Raw genomic sequence first — 22945 nt, forward strand, 5'->3', positions numbered from 1 at the left:
TGTAAAGATTATAATAATTAGGGCTAAAGTTTGAAGTCAGGTTTAGGTTTAAGGTATTTTTAAGAAAAGCACTGAGAAAATGAGAAAATTCTGTAAATCGATTATGGTCATGACATTTTTATTTATAATGTGATGGTTGTGTTAATGAGTGACTGTATCAGTTGTGATACTGCATCCACGGCACAATTGAGGAATAAACCACCTCAGAGAGTCACAACAAATCGGAAAAAAAACATGCAATTATGTAATATAATTAAAATGTGTAATAATAATGAGAGCTTTGTTGTGTGTACTTGATCACATGATCACTCAACACTCTAGTCCTTGTTACTGACTGTACTGCAATGGAAACACACACACACACACACACACACACACACACACACACACACACACACACACACACACACACACACACACACACACACACACACACACACACACACACACACACACACACACACACACACACACACACACACACACACACACACACACACACACACACACACACACACACTAGCTGTCCAGCTGAATGAGATCTTTGGCTTTTTGCAGGTTGTGATCAACAGCACCATCTAAAAAGTGAACCCACGTCAGCTCAGATTCACCGCAGACATGACTTGACCTACGTGGGGGAATACGGAGGGGCAGGGCAAATAGAAACATGAGGAAAAGATTAAAAAAAAGCAACTTAATCATATCTATTAGATGAATGTTCATTAGAATTTCATATGAGCAAAGAGTAATAATATATATATATTTTTTTTAAAGGCAGGAAATGTCTGGCATATTTTCCTGACAGCCAACACAACACACCCCACCAGCTCTTTTGTTCCACTATCAAGTCTAGGCAAGGTACTTCCAAAATCTATTTATATAACAAGTGTTTTGTATTACTACTGTAATTTCACAGTAATGATTCATATCATAATGTATTTGAATTAAGGGCAAGGGCTGGGGGAAATGATCGATTCTTGGATGCATCACCATTGGGACATGTACGATTCTGATTCGATGGACAAACATCCAAATATCGATTATTTAAGTATGTTAAAGTAATACAGATGGTTCTAAAATGTTTAACTAGCGCAGACACACGAAGCAAAACTCAGGCAGGAGAGGAGTAACCATGCTAACTGTTAAGCTAGCAAACTTCGGATATTTCTCATTGCCGAGAGCTCAAACCACGCGTAAACGTTTTTGTGTGTCTGTATGCGGAATAAAACTATGGAACTAACTGGACTTATAACACAAGCAATGCCAAACTATTAATTGATTTAAACTATTATACAAACATCGGGTCTGGTTCAAATATAGAGATGAGGGTCTTTAATTTGACCCGCTGTTGTACTCTGTTTCAAAGTGTTAAAATGTGCTCAATGTTTCCTTATCATTATTGTAATGTTGTCTATTACCATTGTTGGTATTTTGTCTATTACCATTGCTAGTATGTTCATACTTCCTACATTGTTGATACAAATTATTGTCACAGTGTAATAATTATTGTTACCTGTGGTAATGCCACTATGATACAACATTTGTATAATCCTTAAACAAAGTAACAGTGAAACTCAATGTATTAATCACTGAATTGAGGACTGGGGGTGGGATTAAATAAATTATCTTCTTCCCACTCCCCTTCAGGCAAAACTGGGCAATCATGCTTCATGCTTACATACTGTACATTACCTTTTGCATTATATTAATTTATATTATTACGTGTTGTCAACCTTGTACTTTTTTTTTATGTCATTGTCTGAAATAAATGATTAAATTAAAAAAAATTAAAATGAAAGAGAACTGCACTTTTTTGGGAATTTTGCCTATCATTCACAATCCTATGTAAGACAAGAACACATATGTTTTTCTTTTTTTTTATGCATTCTAATTCATAAAATACGGCAAGTACGAGGTGGCTAACAATAAAGCTAACGGGAGTACTCTATTGTGCTTATAAGCCCTCTAAAAACATCCAAAATCTGGCAACAATACTTCATTTACATCTCGTGACCTGACTATTCACCAAGTATTAGCGATATTGTTATTAAATGCGCTAACTTGAGGAACTATGTTTAGCAGCACCGTGATCACAGAGAGCTAACTAGCTAATGCAGCTACATTGTAGACATATTGAACTGCTGCTGCATCGCCTCTGAGTTGGTAAAAGTTAATTCTAGATTAGAAATCATGCCTCTCACAAGTATAGTAGAAGGTTGTAGACATAAAACGAGAATTTGGTCAACTTAGACATTCAACTTAAACTCAGGGGTGGCAAGAAACACACAAAAACATGCTGTGTTCAGTCACCTTTTATTTTTTTTTACCTGCAGGAAGATTATGATTAATTCTTTATTTAAACGGGAAAATATGAACATACCATCAGTAGCATCCCAGTGAGAGCAGACATTGTGCAGTAACTGATTGATTTATTATGTTCATAGTTTGTATTTATTGTTTAGCACGTTGCCAGCGATCGGGTCCGTTTGACTCAAGCCTCTGCAACACTCGGCATCACTAAGGGCAACACACTTTAATGATAGCAGCCTGGCGGGTTGCAATTTACATGATTCTATCAAATCAACGACATGAGACAGAGAGAGAGAGAGAGATGCAATTAAAAACGATGGAGAAGACAGTTCTGTCAAAATACCAACTTTGTGTAAATACATATGCTCCCAATTGCAACGGTATGAAAAAAACGGATATAAAAAGCTGCCAGAAATAATTACCTCGTTATATAAGCTTCCCAGTCACAACTAGTTTGCACAAGAAGCCCTGCCACAACAATTGTATACACAATCTGAAAGGGTGTTTTGCTGCAGTGGCAATATTGTCACCTGGCACACAGCATCCTGCAGTTGACAGCTTGGTAATCCTGTCTTAAATATTTAAGGGAGTAAGGGTGATCTTAAAATGTTGAGCTAAAAAACACTATTATTTTCAAGTTGCTGCTGATGTTTCAAATGTCCCCTTAAACAAAAGACTGTATTTTATATTTTATTCTTGTGTGGTTTTATTAGCTGAGGATTTGAGCATGGCTAAAGGTTTGCTTTAAAGGAAAATTGGAGGATTCTACTAAACTATTCCTATAATATTTTCAAGGTTTTTTACTATTTTGATGTGCATCTATCTATAAATGAAACTTTAAAATTTCCAGAAAATTACTCTTGTCAAGTATTTGTTTGAATAAAATAACTTGAAATGCATATTTGGGTTTGACTTTGTCTAAATTCACTTTCTAAAAACAAACATATTGTGATACATATCGCATATTCAGCCAAAACATATCAGGTAATGAGTTTTGGTCCACTGTCGCCCAGCCCTAGGTACCACTACCTTAAATTACTTTCAGTTAGTGTGGATTTGTGAACCCTAGTTCAAACCCAGCATGTGCCAGACAACCAGAAGCAGAGACAACAGTTCAAAAATATCTTAAAACCTCATAGCGACAGCAGAAGAGTGACCAATGTGTGCATGTAAACTTTTGCCTTGAATAAAAACGCCGCTCACCTGATGATTGCCAGAAGGTTCTTCATCAGTGCAGCCAGTTTAGACAACTGCAAACATAAGCACATGTTTATTATTGTGGCTACAGTGTAGTACTTAATTGTTAAACTGTTTTCAATATATTCGTTTTTTTAATTCTTTAATGCTGTTGAATAAAGGACGCAAATGTTTGTTGAATCATTTTCCAGTGCAACCGGGTCTTGTTCTTTTGCTTCAACAGCCAACAAAGTTCTTGCTCTTAAAGGAGAACTGCAATTTTGGGGGAATTTTGCCTATCGTTCACAATCATTATGAGAGACAAGAACACACATTATTAATCAATTCATTATTAATCAATTTTATATAGCTAGAGCATTTTATAAACTGTTCACGACTTTCTAAACACGGGTTTTAACATTATGGGTGCCCTTTAGGCAAGAAATAACACTCACATAGTCAACATTATGTCAGGCTTGTCCCTGACAGTTTGACTGTGTTTTAGTTTTTTCTCTGTGTTTGTCTTAGTTTCCTGTCAGCGCTTTTATTTTGTCTTCATTTCCTGAGTGTCTCCCTGAGTGCTGCTTCCCCTCAGCTGTGGCTGATTGGCACCTGGCCACACCTGGTGTCAATCAGCCAGCTACTATTTAAACCTGCCTTCTCCTCCAGTCATTGCTGGATCATTGTCGTTCCTACCTGTCGTGTCGTTGTTTGCTGTATGCTGTCATCACTACCTGATTGTCATTGCCGATGTCATTGTAGTGTCTACCTGTCCTTGTCGCTGTCGTCATAGCGGTAAGCTGTTCCTTATAGCTATTTACGGTTGGTTTTTCCTAGCTTCTTGTTTTCCTGTTAGCCAGATCCTGTTAGCCGTTTGCTATTTCCAGTTTTTCTGTTTTCTGGTTCCTGTTTCCATTTTGCCTGTTCCTAGTTTGTGTTTTTACTTTATTTCGAACATTAAATCATGTTTTCCCGTATAACGCCTTCCGCCTTCTCTGCATCTTGGGGTTCGCGTCCTACAAACTCTGACATAATGATCCAGCCAAATTCGAATCTCGCAGAGATGTCCATGGCGGAGAGGCTTAACAAAGCTTTGGACTTAATGGCTAATCTGAAGAAAAGTTCGGCCGCTTTTCAAGCCCTCTCCCACCCACCCCTGTCGTCTGTGGTCCTATCTGGGGACGTCTGGGATCCGTCCCTTGGGGGAGGGGCTATGAGTAGCAGTGCAGCTGGGGAGGCACAGCTACTTCTCGCCCCAGTGGGTCTGCAAGAGACGGCGCCATCATCTCCGGTGGGTCTGCAACCTACGGCGCCACCATGCACTCCGGTGGGCCGGCAGACGCCACCATGCACTCCGGTGGGCCGGCAGACGCCACCATGCACTCCGGTGGGCCGGCAGACGCCACCATGCACTCCGGTGGGTCTACAACCTACGGCACCACCATCCTGTCCGGTGGGCCAGCAGCAGAGGGCGCCACCATCCTCCTCTCCGGTGGGCCAGCAGCAGAGGGCGCCACCATCCTCCTCTCCGGTGGGCCAGCAGCAGAGGGCGCCACCATCCTCCTCTCCGGTGGGCCAGCAGCAGAGGGCGCCACCATCCTCCTCTCCGGTGGGCCAGCAGCAGAGGGCGCCACCATCCTCCTCTCCGGTGGGCCAGCAGCAGAGGGCGCCACCATCCTCCTCTCCGGTGGGCCAGCAGCAGAGGGCGCCACCATCCTCCTCTCCGGTGGGCCAGCAGCAGAGGGCGCCACCACCATAGTCTCCGGTGGGCCAGCAGCAGAGGGCGCCACCACCATAGTCTCCGGTGGGTCCTCCCATGCCGGCGGTCGAGCCGCCTCGCCAATTGCGGCGGCGTTCAACTCGCCGTCGCCACCTAACTCTTCCCCGCTGGTTGCGGGGACACTTGGCCTGGTGGCCCACCTCCTTGTCCTCCCTCCACCCTCCCGTGACTTTGGACTTTTTTTGGGGGGGGTTCTAGAACGTCTGGTATCCGTTATAGGAAGGGGGGCTACTGTCAGGCTTGTCCCTGACAGTTTGACTGTGTTTTAGTTTTTTCTCTGTGTTTGTCTTAGTTTCCTGAGTGTCTCCCTGAGTGCTGCTTCCCCTCAGCTGTGGCTGATTGGCACCTGGCCACACCTGGTGTCAATCAGCCAGCTACTATTTAAACCTGCCTTCTCCTCCAGTCATTGCTGGATCATTGTCGTTCCTACCTGTCGTGTCGTTGTTTGCTGTATGCTGTCATCACTACCTGATTGTCATTGTAGTGTCTACCTGTCGCTGTCGTCATAGCGGTAAGCTGTTCCTTATAGCTATTTACGGTTGGTTTCTCCTAGCTTCTTGTTTTCCTGTTAGCCAGATCCTGTTAGCCGTTTGCTATTTCCAGTTTTTCTGTTTTCTGGTTCCTGTTTCCATTTTGCCTGTTCCTAGTTTGTGTTTTTACTTTATTTCGAACATTAAATCATGTTTTCCCGTATAACGCCTTCCGCCTTCTCTGCATCTTGGGGTTCGCGTCCTACAAACTCTGACACATTACACTCTTTATCAGTTTAAATTCAATTTATAGAAATGATGCCTGTAAGTGGCCATAACACTGAACAATGCCCTGATTGGTGTAGTCTCATTTAGTGGTCAATACTAATGTAGTATTGATAATTTTAGTTAATTTAGTTTTATGTTTGAAAATGCTTAATTTAGGCCAAAAAATACTTTGAAAAACTGCAATAGAGTGAAGTTGCTCACTTTGAAACGCGTTATGGTAAGCGACGACTGTATGAAGAAACGAAACAAATACTCACACACTAATATGTATATTAAAAACTGTATCTACAACCAAAAAGGGGAAGGTCAGTGTGAGTTTCCCAGCATGTCTTGTGTTTGTGTTGTCCGCACTGTGAGCTAGTGGTTGGAGTTGAAGACCGTATGTTTTGTGCTTGTAGGGTAAGCTAATAAGTTGATTCACTGTACTGTATATTACATGTATATTATATAAATATATACTTGCATTGTTCTCCACACCATTGTAGTCCATAGGGGGGTAAAGACAGAGAGCCAGGTCGTCAACTCTGACAAGAGCAAACAAAAAGAGGAACAAATCTTAAGGGATGCTTTTCCATTCGTGTTTCATGACAGTTGTGGTGTGGAGCAACAACAACAAAAAAACTAAGTTAAAACAAGCCTGATCTTGTGCTTCAAACACAAACCAAACTGACAATAAAAGCAGCTAAGCCTTTAATAGTTTCTCGTCCATGTTTGAAATGTGACAGGTTTTAATAACCACATCATTAAAAATAGTTCTTCTCATTGCTAGCATGCAATAGTGTATGTCTTTACAGCAAGTATGTGCGTTCGTCACAAGAAACATTGAAAATATTCTACTAAACTTTATGGTGGGGCTTTGTGTGTCCTGAGGAAAAATGATAACAAATGCGGTTTGCTTTAGTAGTTTGTAATGCACATTATCGCCACATATAGGACTGAAGTAGCAACTGTCCTCTGCAACTTGCTCTACAACTGTAATATTCCATGGCTTTGAGATGGTGTGTGTGTGTGTGTGTGTTTGCACGCGTGCGTACTCAGGGCTGATCTGCTTAACAATATCCGCCAGGTCGTCAAGCTGTGCCACCTTCTGGGGCGTACCGGCGTCCCCGTTTGCCTTAACAGCTGACGTCAGCTTTCTTAGGCACGCCGCCGACACTTTCATCATCCCCTGGCACGCGCCAATCACACGCCGGTCCTTTTCCGACCAATAGGTGTCTTGGTTACCACGAGGCTCCTCCTCCTCATCATAGAGGACGTCGCTGAACGGGTCGTGTGCCTCGGACAGCGCCTGTTTTTTGGGAGATGATGCATTTCACTTTCTGTCTGATACTGTGTCTTATTCTTCTCGCTTGATCTTGCATGTCGTGTGTACCTGTTCCACCTCCTCAATGGCGTCTTTGACAACTCCAGTCTGACTGGAGAGGACCACCAGTGCCGCCGCCTTATTGTCTGCAAATTAAAAAATTAATCAACATTATTAGAAGTATACACAACTATAAAAGTGCTCCAATATAACATATCTAAAAAATATATGTTCATCCATTTATATACAACATACAATCATATTGAATTAAATTAAATTCCCACTTAAGTGTTTCTTATTAAAATCAAATTTACCGCATGTAATATTGAATATTGAATTCTTATCATATTTTTCTCTTTCAGTATTTGGATCTAGAAAGTGGTAGTTACAATATTGCCACAAATGGCCATTGTGCATTGGTAATAAAAACAGCAAGTTAGATATAGATTATCTTGCTAGATACAGTGGCTAGCTTAATTAAATTAAATCTGTACCGCCACAGAAGAATTATGTGCTTCTTTTTGTGTTTTCCCTGACTCTGTAGCTTGTCATTCTAACTCCGTACAATAAATGGCATTGTAACTCTGCTTCTTAACACACCTCATACGCACACAGGAGTTAAGTCTAGCAGTGTTAGCCAGTGATGTACAAGCTCAGAGCTGTCAACCAACTGTCCAAGCAGCTCTTAAGCCAGGGGTCGGCAACCCGCTGCTCCGGAGCCGCATGCGACTCTTTGATCACTCTGATGTGGCTCAGCTGCATACTTGCCTACCTCCCCCCCAATTTTCCCGGGAGACTTCCGGATTTCAGTGCTTCACACCGTAAACTCCCGGGATTAATATTCTCAGATTTACGCCCTTACTATAGTAATAGAGGGCATTAAATGCTGTACCATCACGGTACAGCATTTAATGCCCTCTACAATCTGTATTAACAGCGTGCCAGTCCAGCCTCTTATTATATGCATCTTCTGCATGCATACGTAAGTGACAGCAAGGCATACTTGGTCAACAGCCACACAGGTTACACTGACGGTGGCCATATAAAACAACTTTAACACTCTTACTAATAATGCGCCACACTGTGAACCAAAACCAAACAAGAATGACAAACACATTTCGGGAGAACATCTGCACCTTAACACAACATAAACACAACAGAACAAATACCCAGAATCCCATGCAGCCCTGACTCTTCCGGGCTACATTATACTGCTACCACCAATGGTGGTAGCAGGGGTATTAATCTACTTGGTCATTTACTGTTAATATCTGCTTATTTTCTGTTTTAACATGTTCTATCTACACTTCTGTTAAATTGTAATAATCACTTATTCTTCTGTTGTTTGATACTTTACATTAATTTTGGATAATACCACACTTTTGGGTATCAATTCGATACCAAGTCGTTACAGGATCATACATTGGTCATATTCAAAGTCCTCATGTGTCCAGGGACATATTTCCTGAGTTTATAAACATAATATAATTTTTTAAAAACGAAAGAAGATGTGATGCCAAAAAATATCTACATAATCATAGTAGTATCGACTAGATACGCTCTTGTACTTGGTATCATTACAGTGGATGTTAGGTATAGATCATCCCATGGCATTTGTTTACATTTTGACACCGGTGAGCTACGGTGTGTAGTGAAGCATGTTTAGCTATTCCTCGTCCTGCACGGATGATACTTGTAAGAAACTTACTTGTCGCCATGGAGGCGAGGATTAGTGATTTAGAAGTAGCTAAAACACTGCCGACTGGGGCTGGACTTTAGCCGCTAGATAGCTAGCCATGTCTTAAAGCACTTCTTCCTGAGGGCGTTTCAGTGCTATAGCTTCACATTTATAGTTAGTTTTAAGCCAAATGCGTGCATTCTCCCTTTTCTGTCTAAATATATTGTCTGGTTGTAAGTACTCCGTGATTGTACGCTACCGAACATGCTCGTCTGCTCGTAAACCAGCAATGACACGACGTGACGACAACGGGGGTGCAGGGGGTGGCGGACCGGTACTTTTCAGAGGCGGCATAGTACCGAATATGATTCATTAGTATCGCGGTACTATACTAATACCGGCATACCGTACAACCCTATGCCACACTTATTGATACAATTTTTACCAATGATTTTGATAACAATACTACAAGTGGTCTGCTCATATCTGATATTACTGATCATCTACCAGTTTTCACAATCTATGTTGGAAACTACAAGTAGAGGAAAATGGATGACAAACAGACATTTAAAAGATTATGTACAGAGGAAAGTATGACCGCTTTACAGAATGATCTAAAAGAACATCGATAGGCTAATGTGAACAGTGAAAATTATGTTAAACTAAGCTTATGATCATTTTTTCAGTACGTCCATGACGCTTTATGATAAACATTGTCCATGGAAACAATTAGGTAGAAGGCAGAAAAAGAACAATCAACCATGGATGACAAAAGGCCTGAAAAATGCTTGTAAGAAAATAAAAATGTATATATAATATTTATAACACAAAAATCTATAGAGGCAGAAAATAGTTACAAAAAGTATACAAATAAGCTAACCAACATTTTACAAACATGTACAAAAGAATATAACAGTCATTTATTAGACAAGAACAAAAATAACATGAGCCTACTCAGTGGCCTAGTGGTTAGAGTGTCTGCCCTGAGATTGGTAGGTTGTGAGTTCAAACCCCAGCCGAGTCATACCAAAGACTATAAAAATGGGACCCATTACTTCCGTGCTTGGCACTCAGGGTTGGAATTGGGGGTTAAATCACCTAAAATGATTCCCGGACGCAGCCACCGCTGCTGCCCACTGCTCCCCTCACCTCCCAGGGGGTGAACAAGGGGATGGGTCAAATGCAGAGGACACATTTCACCACACCTAGTGTGTGTGTGACAATCATTGGTACTTTAAAAAAAAAAGGTAAATGGGTCATACTCAATAGTATCATTAAAAACAGCGCGAAGAAGGATTACCCTAAATACTTCACAGATGGAAACGTAAAAAACGACAATATGAACAAAGAAGTGGAACACTTTAATAACTACTTTGTAAATATTGGAACCAACCTAGAGCAAAGGATTCCAGTTACTGGGTCAGTTGAAGACTGGAATGACTCTAAAGATAGAAATCCCATTTCCTATGTTCCTCGTTAATGTGACAAAAGAACACATTGATTTGAGTACAAATTGAGAACAGAAAGTATGTGTTAGTAATCGCTATGAAGAGAAAATGGGGGAGGATTAGATAAGCCTTGCTTCTTCCTACTCCTTTTTGGACATGTTGTAAAGAAAATATGTGAAATATGTAATATATCATGTTCGAAATAAATTTCAACCAACCAACCAAGGTTTAAGCAACATATTGTCGTACAGCCACACTCGCAGGCATCCATTAATTAGACACATACCACAACTGACTTGGCATGCAGCATAACACATCGGTTTACATATATAGCAATATGTTAAACGTACAACGTCGGGTAAATTATCTTTAAAATCAGCACTTACGAAAACATCATAAGCGTTTGTTTTATTGCTTCTCTGTGTTGTAAGGCGTATGCACAGGCATCTAACACTGCACAAAATAAAACAACGTTTTAAAAACATTGAGAATATGTCGCACATTTCTTCCGATACCAACACAAAAGGTCTGTTTTACCCGTTTACACACAAACACACACTTATGCGTTGTTGCTCATTTTTCTAAATAGACAATTACATTATACAGATAGATAGTGACTGACCTTGAGGCAATTGGGCAAAGTGATCACAAGCTGACCACACACTTCCTGTAGATGTCAACTGCTCCTGGGTCAGACTGTTCAGAAGGAGAATGAGGGCAGAGAAGAAAAAAAAAGGTTAACATCTGGGAAAATAATACTCTTAAGAGTTTTATTTTCCTATTGGTGCTTAAAAGAGAACTGCACTTTTTTTCCGTTCACAATCATTTTGAGAGACAAAAAGACACAATTTTTAGTTTTTTTTGCATTCTACTTTGTAATAATCGTCTTGTTCTAGGTGGCAGTGCAGCAAATGAGATCAATCCATTTTGCCTCTAAATCACTTTAAAAATGCATTCAAAAACCTCCAACAATACTAACTTTACCTTCCCTAACCTGTATAATATCCAAGCTGTAGCGACATTGTTATGGTAAGAGCGAATACTGGGGAACTCTTTTTCTAGTGTAGTAACACGACATCGGTATTAGCCGTAAACTAACTACAGCAAGGGGTAAGCTAGCTACTGCGTCAACAGCTGAATGGCTTTTGAGTTTGTAATGCACAACACAATGCGATCGGACAGCAATCTGTACAGACTGAAAAACGTGTACAAACAAAACAGTTCATACTCTATTTGTAATAGCAAGAATGACGTGTATCATGATGAATATTATAGTATCTTACTCGTTGGGCTAGCTGGCTGAGGACGTTTCCAGTTGATTTTGGGTAAGCAAGCCATTTATGTCAGCATAGTTTGGCTCCAAATTAACGTAAATTTATTTATACCGCACATTTATACTACCAAGTGCACTATAAAAAACATTTACATTACTAAAATCTATTGGGACAGAGAACAAGTACAAAACATATCAGAACAAGCTAACTAGAATATTACAAACATGTCAAAAATAATATTATAATAAAGTATTAGATAAGAACGAAAACAACATAAGAGCAACATGGGGCATCCTAAACAGTATCATTAAAAACGATGCTAAGGATTACCCTCAAAACTTTTCAGACGAAAACATAAAAAATCATATATGAATGAAGTAGTACATTTGTATGCACACACAACACTAAAGACTTTTAGCATATCAGTATGTGGAATTAAATTATGGAATGGATAAAATAAAGAAGTGAAACAATGTACTAACAAGATCCACTTCAAGAAACTGTTCAAACTACAAGTGTTTACAAAGTACAAAGAAGAAGAATACTGGTAAATGTCCTAAACTTGAGTAAAAAAAATAAAAATAAAAAAGGAGATTTTTATCTCATAAAAAGTGACTTACCTTGTTATGAAAAAAACTGTTGTATTAACACTACACCGATTGTAATGTGTAAAATGTTTGAAATGTGTACATACACAGTACAGGGAATGAACATATGTGTAAGTAATTGATATGAAGTGGAAAAAGGGTCGAGTTAAATAAGCACTGCTTCTTCCTACTCATTTTGGACATGTAAAGAAAATGAAAAAATTGAAAAATGTGATGCATCATTTTGAAACTATATATGTTCAAATAAAAAAAAAAGTACCAATGATTGTCTCACACACACACTAGGTGTGGTGAAATGTGTCCTCTGCATTTGACCCATCCCTTGATCACCCCCTGAGAGGTGAGGGGAGCAGTGGGCAGCAACCAATCTGAATCTGAATTTGAAGTCACGCCGACCTCACTCTCTCGGCTTCTGTCTGCTCGAACGTTACAGCCTCTTTTTGTGCTAGCTTCTATAAACAGTAGTTCACCTACCATATACCCAGCTTCAAAAAGATAAGGATGTGAATCCTCATTTGTCCAAAAATTATTCGTTGTCTCTTACCAAGTCTCCCATGATTAGAACGCACTCACGTTTGTTTCCGGAAATTGGAACACACATTTGTCGCTGGAAGTCGAAAATGTGGTGCTATGGAAACGGAAATAAATGCGCTGAGGAAAGAAGTTCCGGTATTGCTTACAATGACCAAAAAAATTCCACCGAGTGCTTGTTCAGTACGGCTTCAGAGCCGATACAGTTCCACTATAATTAATATTTCAACTTCCACCTACTCCCTTGCGTTGTGTGTCCATTCCGTCGCCAGCAAATACTCAAGGCTTCTATTTGCAGCAAAAACAAAGCAATTTTGCACAGATAAGTCCAACACATAAAATAAAACAGGTTTATTTTCATTAAAAAAATGCACAATGTTTAATAATAGGTTACTAACTTATGTTAAAAGCAAAAAAAACAAAAACGGCGTAAAATACAAATTTAAGCAAATCCACCCCTATTCTCCTTCTCTAGCTGGATCTTCTGCCTGTTTGTTGTTGAATTTATCCCACATATCAATTTTCTCCTGCAAATGTGTCAAATTCCTTAAAGTACTTGTCGGTCTCATCACTCCAGCTGGTTAATGTCGGCGGAGCACGTAACACGCAGCAAACCCGGACCACGGCCACAACGCAACACAAATGCACCTGGTGGAATCCCAGGGTAAGATGTCAAACGTGCCCTTACTTGGCATACCTCTGTAGCGGTGAAGTCAGGATGACCTCCAGCAGCTGTGCGATCCCCTCTAGGACCTCGACGGTAGCGTCTCGGACTTGCTGCCGCAGATTGATGCCTGCGATGACAGGAGACAAACGCGGTAAAAGCTGTTCACTGGTATTTTTGGATTAATGCTAGCTTAGCTACGGCAAAGCAATCAACAGGATTTTTAACAACTTAAAACGGAAACGCTCCGAAAAGTATTCACAGCGCTTCCCTTTGTTCACATTTTATTATAATAAATTAATTTCTGTCCTCAAAATTCCACACACAATACCCTATAATGTGGAAAGGTTTTAATTTTTTTTTTTTGCAAATGTATTAGAAATAAAACACTTCATTACATGTACTTAAGTATTCACGACCTTTGCTCAATATTTTGTTGATGCACCTTTGGCAGCAATTACAGCCTTAAGTCTTTTTGAATATGATGCCACAAGCTTGGCACAACTTTTTTGTGAAGTTTCGCCCATTCCTATCTGTCCCTTCCTCTTTGCAGCACCTGTCACGCTTCATCAGGTTGAATGGGAAGCGTTAGTTTTCATCCAGGATGTCTCGGTACATTGCTGCATTCATCTTGGTCTATAGTCAGGTAGGTGACCAAAAACCTGATCTCCTCCTCAATCCGGAGAAGGCATTCCACCCTTTTCCGGGCGAGAACCATGGACTCGGACTTGGAAGTGCTGATTTTCATCCCAGTTGCTTCACACTCAACTGCGAATAAGTGAGAGCTGAAGATCCTGGTCAGATGAAGCCAGCAGGACCACATCTTCTGCAAAAAGCAGAGACCTAATCCTGCAGCCACCAAACCGGATCCCCTCAACCCCCTGACTGCGCCTAGAAATGATGTCCATAAAAAGTTGTTAACAGAATCGGTGACAAAGGGCAGACGTGGTGGAGTTGAACACTCACTGGAAATGGGACTGACTTACTGCCGGCAATGCGGACTAAGCTCTGACACTGATCATACAGCGAGCGGAACGCCACAATCAGGCGGTCTGATATCCCATACTCTCTGAGCACTCTCCACAGGACTTCTCGAGGGACACGGTCGAATGCCTTCTCCAAGTCCACAAAACACATTTACACTAGTTGGACAAACTCCCATGCACCCTCAAGGATCCTACCGGGGCAGAAACGAGGAGACTAGTCAGGATAGTGGGAAAGATCAATGCAGAAATGTACAGAAACATCCTGGATGAAAAGGAATGCTTCCCGTCCAATCCGATGGATCTTGTGAGGTGCTGCGAAGACGAATGGGCAAAGAGGAATGGGCGAAACTGCCCAAAGATAGGTGTGCCAAGCTTGTGGGATCATATTCAAAAAGACTTGAGACTTAATTGCTGCCAAAGATGCATCAACAAAGTATTGAGCAAAGGCAGTGAATACTTATGTACATGTGATTGTTTTATTTTTTATAAATTTGCTAAATTAAAAAAAAAACTTGTCACATTGTCATTATGAGGTATTATTCCATTTTGGAATGAGGCTGTAACATAACCAACTGTGGAAAAAGTGAAGCGCTGTGAATACTTCCCAGATGCACTGTGTTATGATATGTGTTATAACGTTAGGTTTTTATGATGACAGCAAAGGCCACACATATTACTAGCTGGTGGTGATGTTGGTAACTGTGGTTACCTTGACTCTTAGGAAGCCAGTAATAAACTGTTGAAAGGCTCAGAACACTCTTAAGGATGGACTCAGCCAGGGTCCCTCCATCCTGCAGGACAGAAACACAAAAGAGTAGTGTCACATTTTCTCTGACGTAAGTCAAAAGCACCATATTCCCGAAATGTCTGCTGAGACCTGAGGTGACGGCAGCGGCGGCTTGGAGAAGGCAAGGCTGACTTTGGTGGCTTCCTGAGACACCACTTTCCCCGCCTGGTCTGGGACACACAATCAAAATGCAACATCCATGTGAGTTAATCATATGCTATGGAAGAAATAGTCAGCACTTGCCAATTCTGAAGAAACAAACGGCGGGAGTAACAATGACTCTCTTAGGGTAGCCAAATTCCTCGTCAGCTAATTAGTGGCGCACATAAATACTACAACTGAAGCAAAATTTGCATTGAATTTTAAAGTAAAGGATTTAAATGTATGAGATGTCGTCCATTTTTGTTGTTTCTTTCAGGACAGCAAAAAGACACCAAGTTGTGACAAACTATACTCAACTCAAAGTGTCCCAAAAAGTAGAAAGGTTGAAGTCTCCATCAGACTCATTGGACTCTCCATCTGCGACAGAAAGATTTATATTACACATTTATGGACATTAGTATGTAATTTAGAAACAATGTAGATGTAATGTAATGAAGTAGAGATGTCCGATAATATCGGCCGGCCGATTTTATCGGGCGATAAATGCGTTAAAATGTAATATGGGAAATTATCGGTATTGTTTTTTTTGTTATCGGTATCGTTTTTTTTTTTTTTTTGTTTTTTTTAAAATTAAATCAACATAAAAAAACACAAAATACACTTACAATTAGTGCACCAACCAAAAAACCTTCCTCCCCCATTCACACTCATTCACACAAAAGGGTTGTTTCTTTCTGTTATTAATATTCTGGTTCCTACATTATATATCAATAAATATCAATACAGTCTGCAAGGGATACAGTCCGTAAGCACAGATGATTGTACTAACCTTTAACAGTTAATCTTACTAATTTTCATTAATTACTAGTTTCAATGTAACTGTTTTTATATTGTTTTACTTTCTTTTTTACTCAAGAAAATGTTTTTAATTTATCTATCTTATTTTATTTTATTATTATTTTTTAAAAGTACCTTATCTTCACCATACCTGGTTGTCCAAATCAGGCATAATAATGTGTTAATTCCAAGACTGTATATATCGGTTGATATCGGTATCGGTTGATATCGGTATCGGTAATTAAAGAGTTGGACAATATCAGAATGTCGGATATCGGCAAAAAGCCATTATCGGACATCCCTATAATGAAGGCCTTGATGAAAGGCTCAAGTTATATAATCGCAGCGTGAGGTGGCTGTGTTTCATGCAATGTTGCACACTAACCGGAAATAATTATATGTATCAATATTTATTCACTTCTTCTTTCCTTTAACCACTCCAGTTAGCCCCAACCCCTTCCACCAGTAGCCAAGATGACGATGATTGAGTTTTTTTAATTAACAATTGAACACACAGATAATATGTATTCACAATGTACAAACAAATTAAGGCCCTTCTAACACATTTCAATATTTTAAAATATCCACTAGGTTTAGCAATCAACACCCTAATACAAACAAAACTATGTTAAAGAAGGTAAAAGTAAGAGACATACAATAAAAAATATAAAATAATTTAAAAATATATACGGTAGATATATACAGCACAGGCCAAAAGTTTGGACACACCTTCTCATTCATTGTGTTTTCTATATTTTCATGACTATTTACATTGTAGATTGTCAATGAAGGCATCAAAACTATGAATGAACTCATGTGGAGTTATGTACTTAACAACAAAAGGTGAAATAACTGAAAACATGTTTTATATTCTAGTTTCTTCAAAATAGCCACCCTTTGCTCCGATTACTACTTTGCGCACTCTTGGCATTCTCTCGATGGGCTTCAAGAGGTAGTCACCTGAAATGGTTTTCACTCTAATATACATAAACGACTTGTCATCGGCATGCGACTGTGAATTGTTCTTGTTTGCGGATGACTCGGGATTGCTGGTATCAGACAGGGACAAGTCACAGGTGGAGAAAATCCTCAGTGCTGAACTCTGTAGAACATGCACCTGGCTCGCTGACAACAAGCTATCCATACACTTGGGTAAAACGGAATCCATCCTATTTGGGTCCCACATCAACCTTAAGAAAGTCAGTGACTTCACTATAAAAGTGGGTGACGTTGTTATCACCAGGAAAGATGAGGTCACCTACCTAGGTTCCATTCTAGAGGCTAATCTTTCCTGTGATAAAATGGCAACCAAGGTAATCAAAAAGGTCAACCAACGAACGAGATTTCTCTATAGAATCTCCTCTCTGGTCAACAAAAGCACCATGAGGGTTCTGGCGGGAACTCTCGTTCAACCCTTTTTCGATTACGCATGCACCTCCTGGTACCCTAGCACCTCCAAAACCCTCAAATCTAAACTCCAAACATCCCAGAACAAGCTAGTCATATTACTTCTAGACCTCCACCCCAGATCCCACCTCACTCCTACCCACTTCTCCAAAGTGGGCTGGCTCAGGGTGGAGGACAGAGTAAAACAACTTGCACTGAGCCTAGTCTATACAATCCGCTACACCTCCCTGATACCGAAGTACATGTCAAACTACTTCCTTAACGTAAATGACCGCCATAACCACAACACCAGGGGGAGCTCCACTAACCACGTTAAACCCAGATTCCTAACTAACAAAGGTCTTAACTCATTCTCTTTCTATGCCACATCAATGTGGAATGCGCTCCCAACAGGTACGGTATAAAAGAAAGTGCATCTCTACCCTCCTTCAAAACCGCAATAAAAGTTCACCTTCAGGCAGCTTCAACCCTAAACTAACACCCTCCCCGGATTGTTAATAATCAAATGTAAACAATCAAATGTAGATACTTTTCCTTATGCCTTCTGATCTCTCTCTCTCTCTGCCCACTACTTGCTGTCCATATCCTACCAAGTCAGACCTACACTGTTCCAACATCCATTTCTCTGTTCTCAATTGTTGATGACTGATGATAACAACCAAACCAACCCCCCCCCCCCCCCCCCCCCCCCCCCCACACACACACACCCCGATTGTAAATAATGTAAATATTTCAATGTGATTATCTTGTGTGATGACTGTATTATGATGATAGTATATATGATAGTATATATCTGTATCATGAATCAATTTAAGTGGACCCCGACTTAAACAAGTTGAAAAACTTATTCGGGTGTTACCATTTAGTGGTCAATTGTACGGAATATGTACTTCACTGTGCAACCTACTAATAAAAGTCTCAATCAATCAAACTTCACAGGTGTCATTGTTTTGATGCCTTCAGTGACAATCTACAATGTAAATAGCCATGGAAATAAAGAAAACACATTGAAATGAGAAGGTGTCCAAACTTTTGGCCTGTACTGTATATCCTTCCGAGTTTGTTTACAACAATTACAATATGGCAGCTACAAATTTAAATATATGACGTCATGGAGTGGCCAGTGTTGTGCCGGAAAACGCACCCTGCCATAATATGCACCCCCTGACGAATGAGCGCGCTTACGTCACTCGGTTGCATCACTCGCCTCGAAAAGTACATCTAACTCGACTGTTGGCTGAAATCGCCTCTTTTAAATCGCCTCTTTCGGCATAAAAAAGTACATAAAGTGAAATAATCCAAGTTTTCTTTACTTGTGCTTTACTTGTGGATGAATTAAAAATTGTGAGCCTTTAATGATTTCGCCGTCATTCAAGTGGCTGAAATCGCCTCTTTCGGCATAATAAAGTACATAAAGTGAAATTATCCTTACTTGATTCCAAATTGTGAGCATTTAATGATTTCGCCGTCATTAGATCAGATAAGGCGAAAACAATAACCAATTAATATTGGAATATTTGCTGTCCCGAAAATGTAGTATTGTCTACCAATTGACAGCTATACTGTAAAGAATATGTACACCAAAGTAAACCTCTATATGTACTTTTTTAGAGACATCAAGAAGAACGAATGTTTGCTGCTTCATTCGACGTGTTGTCGTGATCCAATACTCGTATTTTAAAAATATGACATTTTCTTTAACTTTAAGGAGCTCATGGGTGGACGGATGAATAAATAAATGAATGCATCTGATATCTACCTTTGATTTGGTTTTAAGAAGTTTCAAATTGAACATTCACAAATAACGTTACCAAAAGTACCCGAAGTACCAGAGGCGGAGTTATGGGGGGGGGTGCATTTCCCACCTGCCACAGAATGCACCCCCCATCTATCACAACACCGGATGTTCCACACTACCCATGCTTTAAATGCAGTAATATTTCCCTTCGTCCAACTCATTTGGTATAGTTTTAGAAGTGCTGTCAGGGCAAGCTTATGTAGGTAATACATATGTACATATATTTGCGACTCGTGGGTTTACCACACAAGCGGACATGTGTGATGTTCTGATTGTTGGCTATTAGCAAAACAAGCCCAAAGGAAACGCCTGCGCCACCAGTGGCCAATCATAAAACACACAAGACAACCGCTCAGTAAGTACAAATTAACGTGATTCGAAAGTTAGACCGCCAGCGAACGCGCATATCGAAATACATAAGGAGAGGCTGGCAAACACGCGTCGTGTGGATGCTAACCATGCTAACGTTCACATTTTAGCTCCGTATCACATCACGCCAGCACGTTCCTAGCTAAATATGTGCATCGTCACACTGACCTCTAACCCGAGCTGTGACGCACTGGATGGTGTTCAGCAAGTTGCGTAAAGTGACACAAACATCTTCAGTCGAGTTGTCCACACTCATGTCGACAAAAAAAGTTTCCACTCAGCCTCAACCGTGCGTGTTGTGGAACGAAAGACGTGAAGCATGTTTGTTTACCGGGGGATGACAAAAGACGAGGCAACGGGGGGAAGTTAATAAAAAAACATAAATATCATACAGAATAGATGCCGCATTGGGTGCTGTGGCGCAGAAAATTTGTCTGCCACCTTGAACCGGTATTTTTTTAAATAGTTTTTTTATTTATTTTTTATCGAGCAATGTACACAAAAACAAAGCACTTTCAACATATCTCGACAATTTCAAACATCCATCAGGTTGAGCAAATGCTGTCTTTCACGAAATTATTAAAGGAAAGAAAATGAAAGCAAATAGAATATAAAAATAACGATACATAATAAAAAATAGGACAAGATACAACATTCAAAAATACAAAAGAAAGCTAATCTAAATCACTTTAAATTTCTCCAATAAAGATATCAATTTAAGGGCATTTGTACTTTTAACCATTTTCCAAGATTTAATTGATCATTTGAAACCATTAAGCAAATGAGAAAATGTAGGTTTCACTTTGAGAAATCGACATTTATGTATGAAAAATTTAGATTGCAGCATAATAACATTGACAAGGATTTCTATGTTGCCATCATTTATAAATATACCAAATTTGATCTCTTCCATTGTAAATGGGGACATCGCCACACCCTTGTCTCTCAGCCAATTTCTGATCTCCTCCCAAAACAGATGTACAGTATCACATTCCACAAACAGATGATTGACAACCTCTACAGCTCCACAGATATAACAGCCGTCAACCTCAATGTTAAATTTTAGTTTAAAAAAACCCTTTAGAGGGTATATTTCATTAATCATTTTAAAATGTGTTTCTTTAACTTTGGGAAAAATTGGGCGTCTCGGCTAGGAGACACCGAGAGTAACAAGCGGTAGAAAATGGATTAGAAAGGAAAGATTAAAAAAAAAAAAAAAAGTTTTTAAATAAACTTTTTTTTTTAACTTGGGACTTGCCGTGGGCCGGATTTTGGATGCTGGGGGGCCGGATCCGGCCGGTGGGCCGTAGTTTGGGGACCCCTGATCAAAATACTACTAGAACTGGCGAGAAGTGTTACCACTTGGAGAGCTGTGAAACTATCTGGCAGCGTCATGTGAGGAGACCAGGGCTTTTGTGGAGTGGAGGTGATTAGCTGATGGCAGGCAGGTGAGTGAGCTGATCAGCCCCAGGTGTGCCAGACTGGGAAGCCAGCAACCCAAACTCCGCCCACACATGACCACACCCAGACAGACAAGACAGACACACAAGACACTGCAGGGACTGTGACAGTGCCTCCCCCTCACGGAACGCCCCCAGGCGATCCACCAGGCTTGTCAGGGTGGTCACGGTGGAATTATGAGATGAGGGATGGATCCAATATGAACAGACGTGGAATCCAGCACCGCTCCTCAGGACCATAGCCTGCCCAGTCCACCAGGAACTGGAACCCCTTACCAGACGGTATATGCAGGATGGTCATCGATGACACGGGGGGGAACATCTGGAGGAGAAAGCGGACTGGTCACAACTGGTTTCACCTGAGAGACGTGGAAGACGGGATTGATCTTCAGGTGAGGGGGGAAGTTGAGCTTGATAGCAGTTGGGTTGACAATGGCAATTATTTCATAGGAACCGACGAAACGGGGTGACAGCTTCCTGGAGTCCGTCTTCAAAGGAAGGTCTTTGGAGGACAGCCACACATGTTAGCCTGCCTGGTACTCCGGGGCAGGAGTCCGGTGGCGGTCAGCAAAGCGCCGGTTTCAGTCCACTGAGCTGAGTAGGGCAGCCCGCGCATCCCTCCACACCTTCCGACAACGCCGCAGGTGACTCTGGACAGACAGAACAGCGATATCAGCCTCGTCAGCTGGAAATAGTGGTGGTTGGTAACACAGAGAACCTTCAAACGGTGACACACCCGTGGCAGCGGAGGACAGGGAATTGTGGGAATATTCAATCCATGCAAGGTGGGTGCTCCAGGTGGAGGGATTCTTGGCAGAGACACACCTGAGGGCCGCTTCCAGGTCCTAATTAGCCCATTTAGTTTGCCAGTTAGACTGTGGATGGTAACCCGATGACAAGCTTACGTTGGCTCCAAGGGCATGACAGAAAGCCTTCCATACCTGGGAGATGAATTGGGGTCCCCGGTCCAAAACGATGTCTAGAGGTATGCCATGGAGCCGGAACACATGGTTCACCATGAGGTCAGCAGTTTCAAGGGCTGAGGGTAGTTTGGGGAGAGCCACAAAATGAACTGCCTTAGAAAATCTGTCTACTATGGTGAGTATTAATTACTGTATTGCCTTGAGATTCAGTGAGCCCTGTCACAAAGTCCAAAGCAATGTGGGACCATGGGCGACCAGGAACCGGCAAGGGACGGAGGAGACCTGCAGGCGGCTGGTGAGAAGATTTTCCATGTGCACACACAGTGCAGGCAGATACAAAGGCCCGAGTGTCTGCGGTCATGGTAGGCCACCAGAAGTGTCGTTTGAGAAGGGACAGGGTGCGGTTGATTCCGGGGTGGCATGCAAAGCGAGATGTGTGGGCCCAAAGGAGGACATCAGAGCGGACAGAATCATGTAAAAAAAAGTCTGTTAGCTGGGCCATTACCTTGGTCTGCTTGAGTCTGCAGAGCTCTACGAACCAGCGATTCGACCTCCCATGTCACCGCAGCCACCACACAGGAAGAGGGAAGGATAGGGCCAGGACTGGAAGAAATTTCAGTAGAGTACTGGCGTGAGAGGGCATCAGGTTTAATGTTGCGAGAACCTGGACGGTAGGTTAAGGTGAACCGGAACCGACCAAAGAACAGCGTCCACCGGGCTTGACGGGAGTTGAGGCGCTTGGCTGA

The 22945-nt window shown here is 41.1% G+C and overlaps 1 protein-coding gene across 2 annotated transcripts; it reads right to left on the reverse strand.

Annotated features, from left to right (window-relative positions):
• Positions 1-101: 101 nt before the first annotated feature.
• ccndbp1 (cyclin D-type binding-protein 1) lies at positions 102-20182 on the reverse strand. 2 transcript variants are annotated; one of them, XM_061923725.1, is made up of 11 exons: positions 19985-20182; positions 15763-15822; positions 15394-15473; positions 15226-15307; positions 13555-13660; positions 11076-11149; positions 7397-7473; positions 7059-7312; positions 6488-6548; positions 3514-3560; positions 102-628 (listed from the first exon to the last, which is right to left on the reverse strand). In XM_061923725.1, the coding sequence occupies exons 1-11, from the start codon at positions 20070-20072 to the stop codon at positions 520-522; spliced, it is 1038 nt and encodes a 345-aa protein (XP_061779709.1). In that variant the 5' UTR covers positions 20073-20182; the 3' UTR covers positions 102-519. The 2 variants fall into 2 exon arrangements, with proteins under 2 accessions (XP_061779709.1, XP_061779710.1); XM_061923726.1 differs by having other exon boundaries at positions 13564-13660; positions 19985-20178.
• Positions 20183-22945: the final 2763 nt, after the last annotated feature.

This window comes from Nerophis lumbriciformis, linkage group LG28 (assembly GCF_033978685.3).
Source record: "Nerophis lumbriciformis linkage group LG28, RoL_Nlum_v2.1, whole genome shotgun sequence".
In the NCBI taxonomy this organism is placed as follows: Eukaryota; Metazoa; Chordata; class Actinopteri; order Syngnathiformes; family Syngnathidae; genus Nerophis; species Nerophis lumbriciformis.

Excerpts from the sequence above, each read along its gene's own strand:
- ccndbp1 (XM_061923725.1), bottom strand. The coding sequence starts at position 20,072 with ATGAGTGTGGACAACTCGACTGAAGATGTTTGTGTCACTTTACGCAAC. Across the intron at positions 15,823-19,984 it reads CGTCACAGCTCGGGTTAGAG|ATGGAGAGTCCAATGAGTCT; the intron begins GTCAGTGTGACG and ends TTTCTGTCGCAG. Across the intron at positions 15,308-15,393 it reads CGCCGCTGCCGTCACCTCAG|GATGGAGGGACCCTGGCTGA; the intron begins GTCTCAGCAGAC and ends TCTGTCCTGCAG.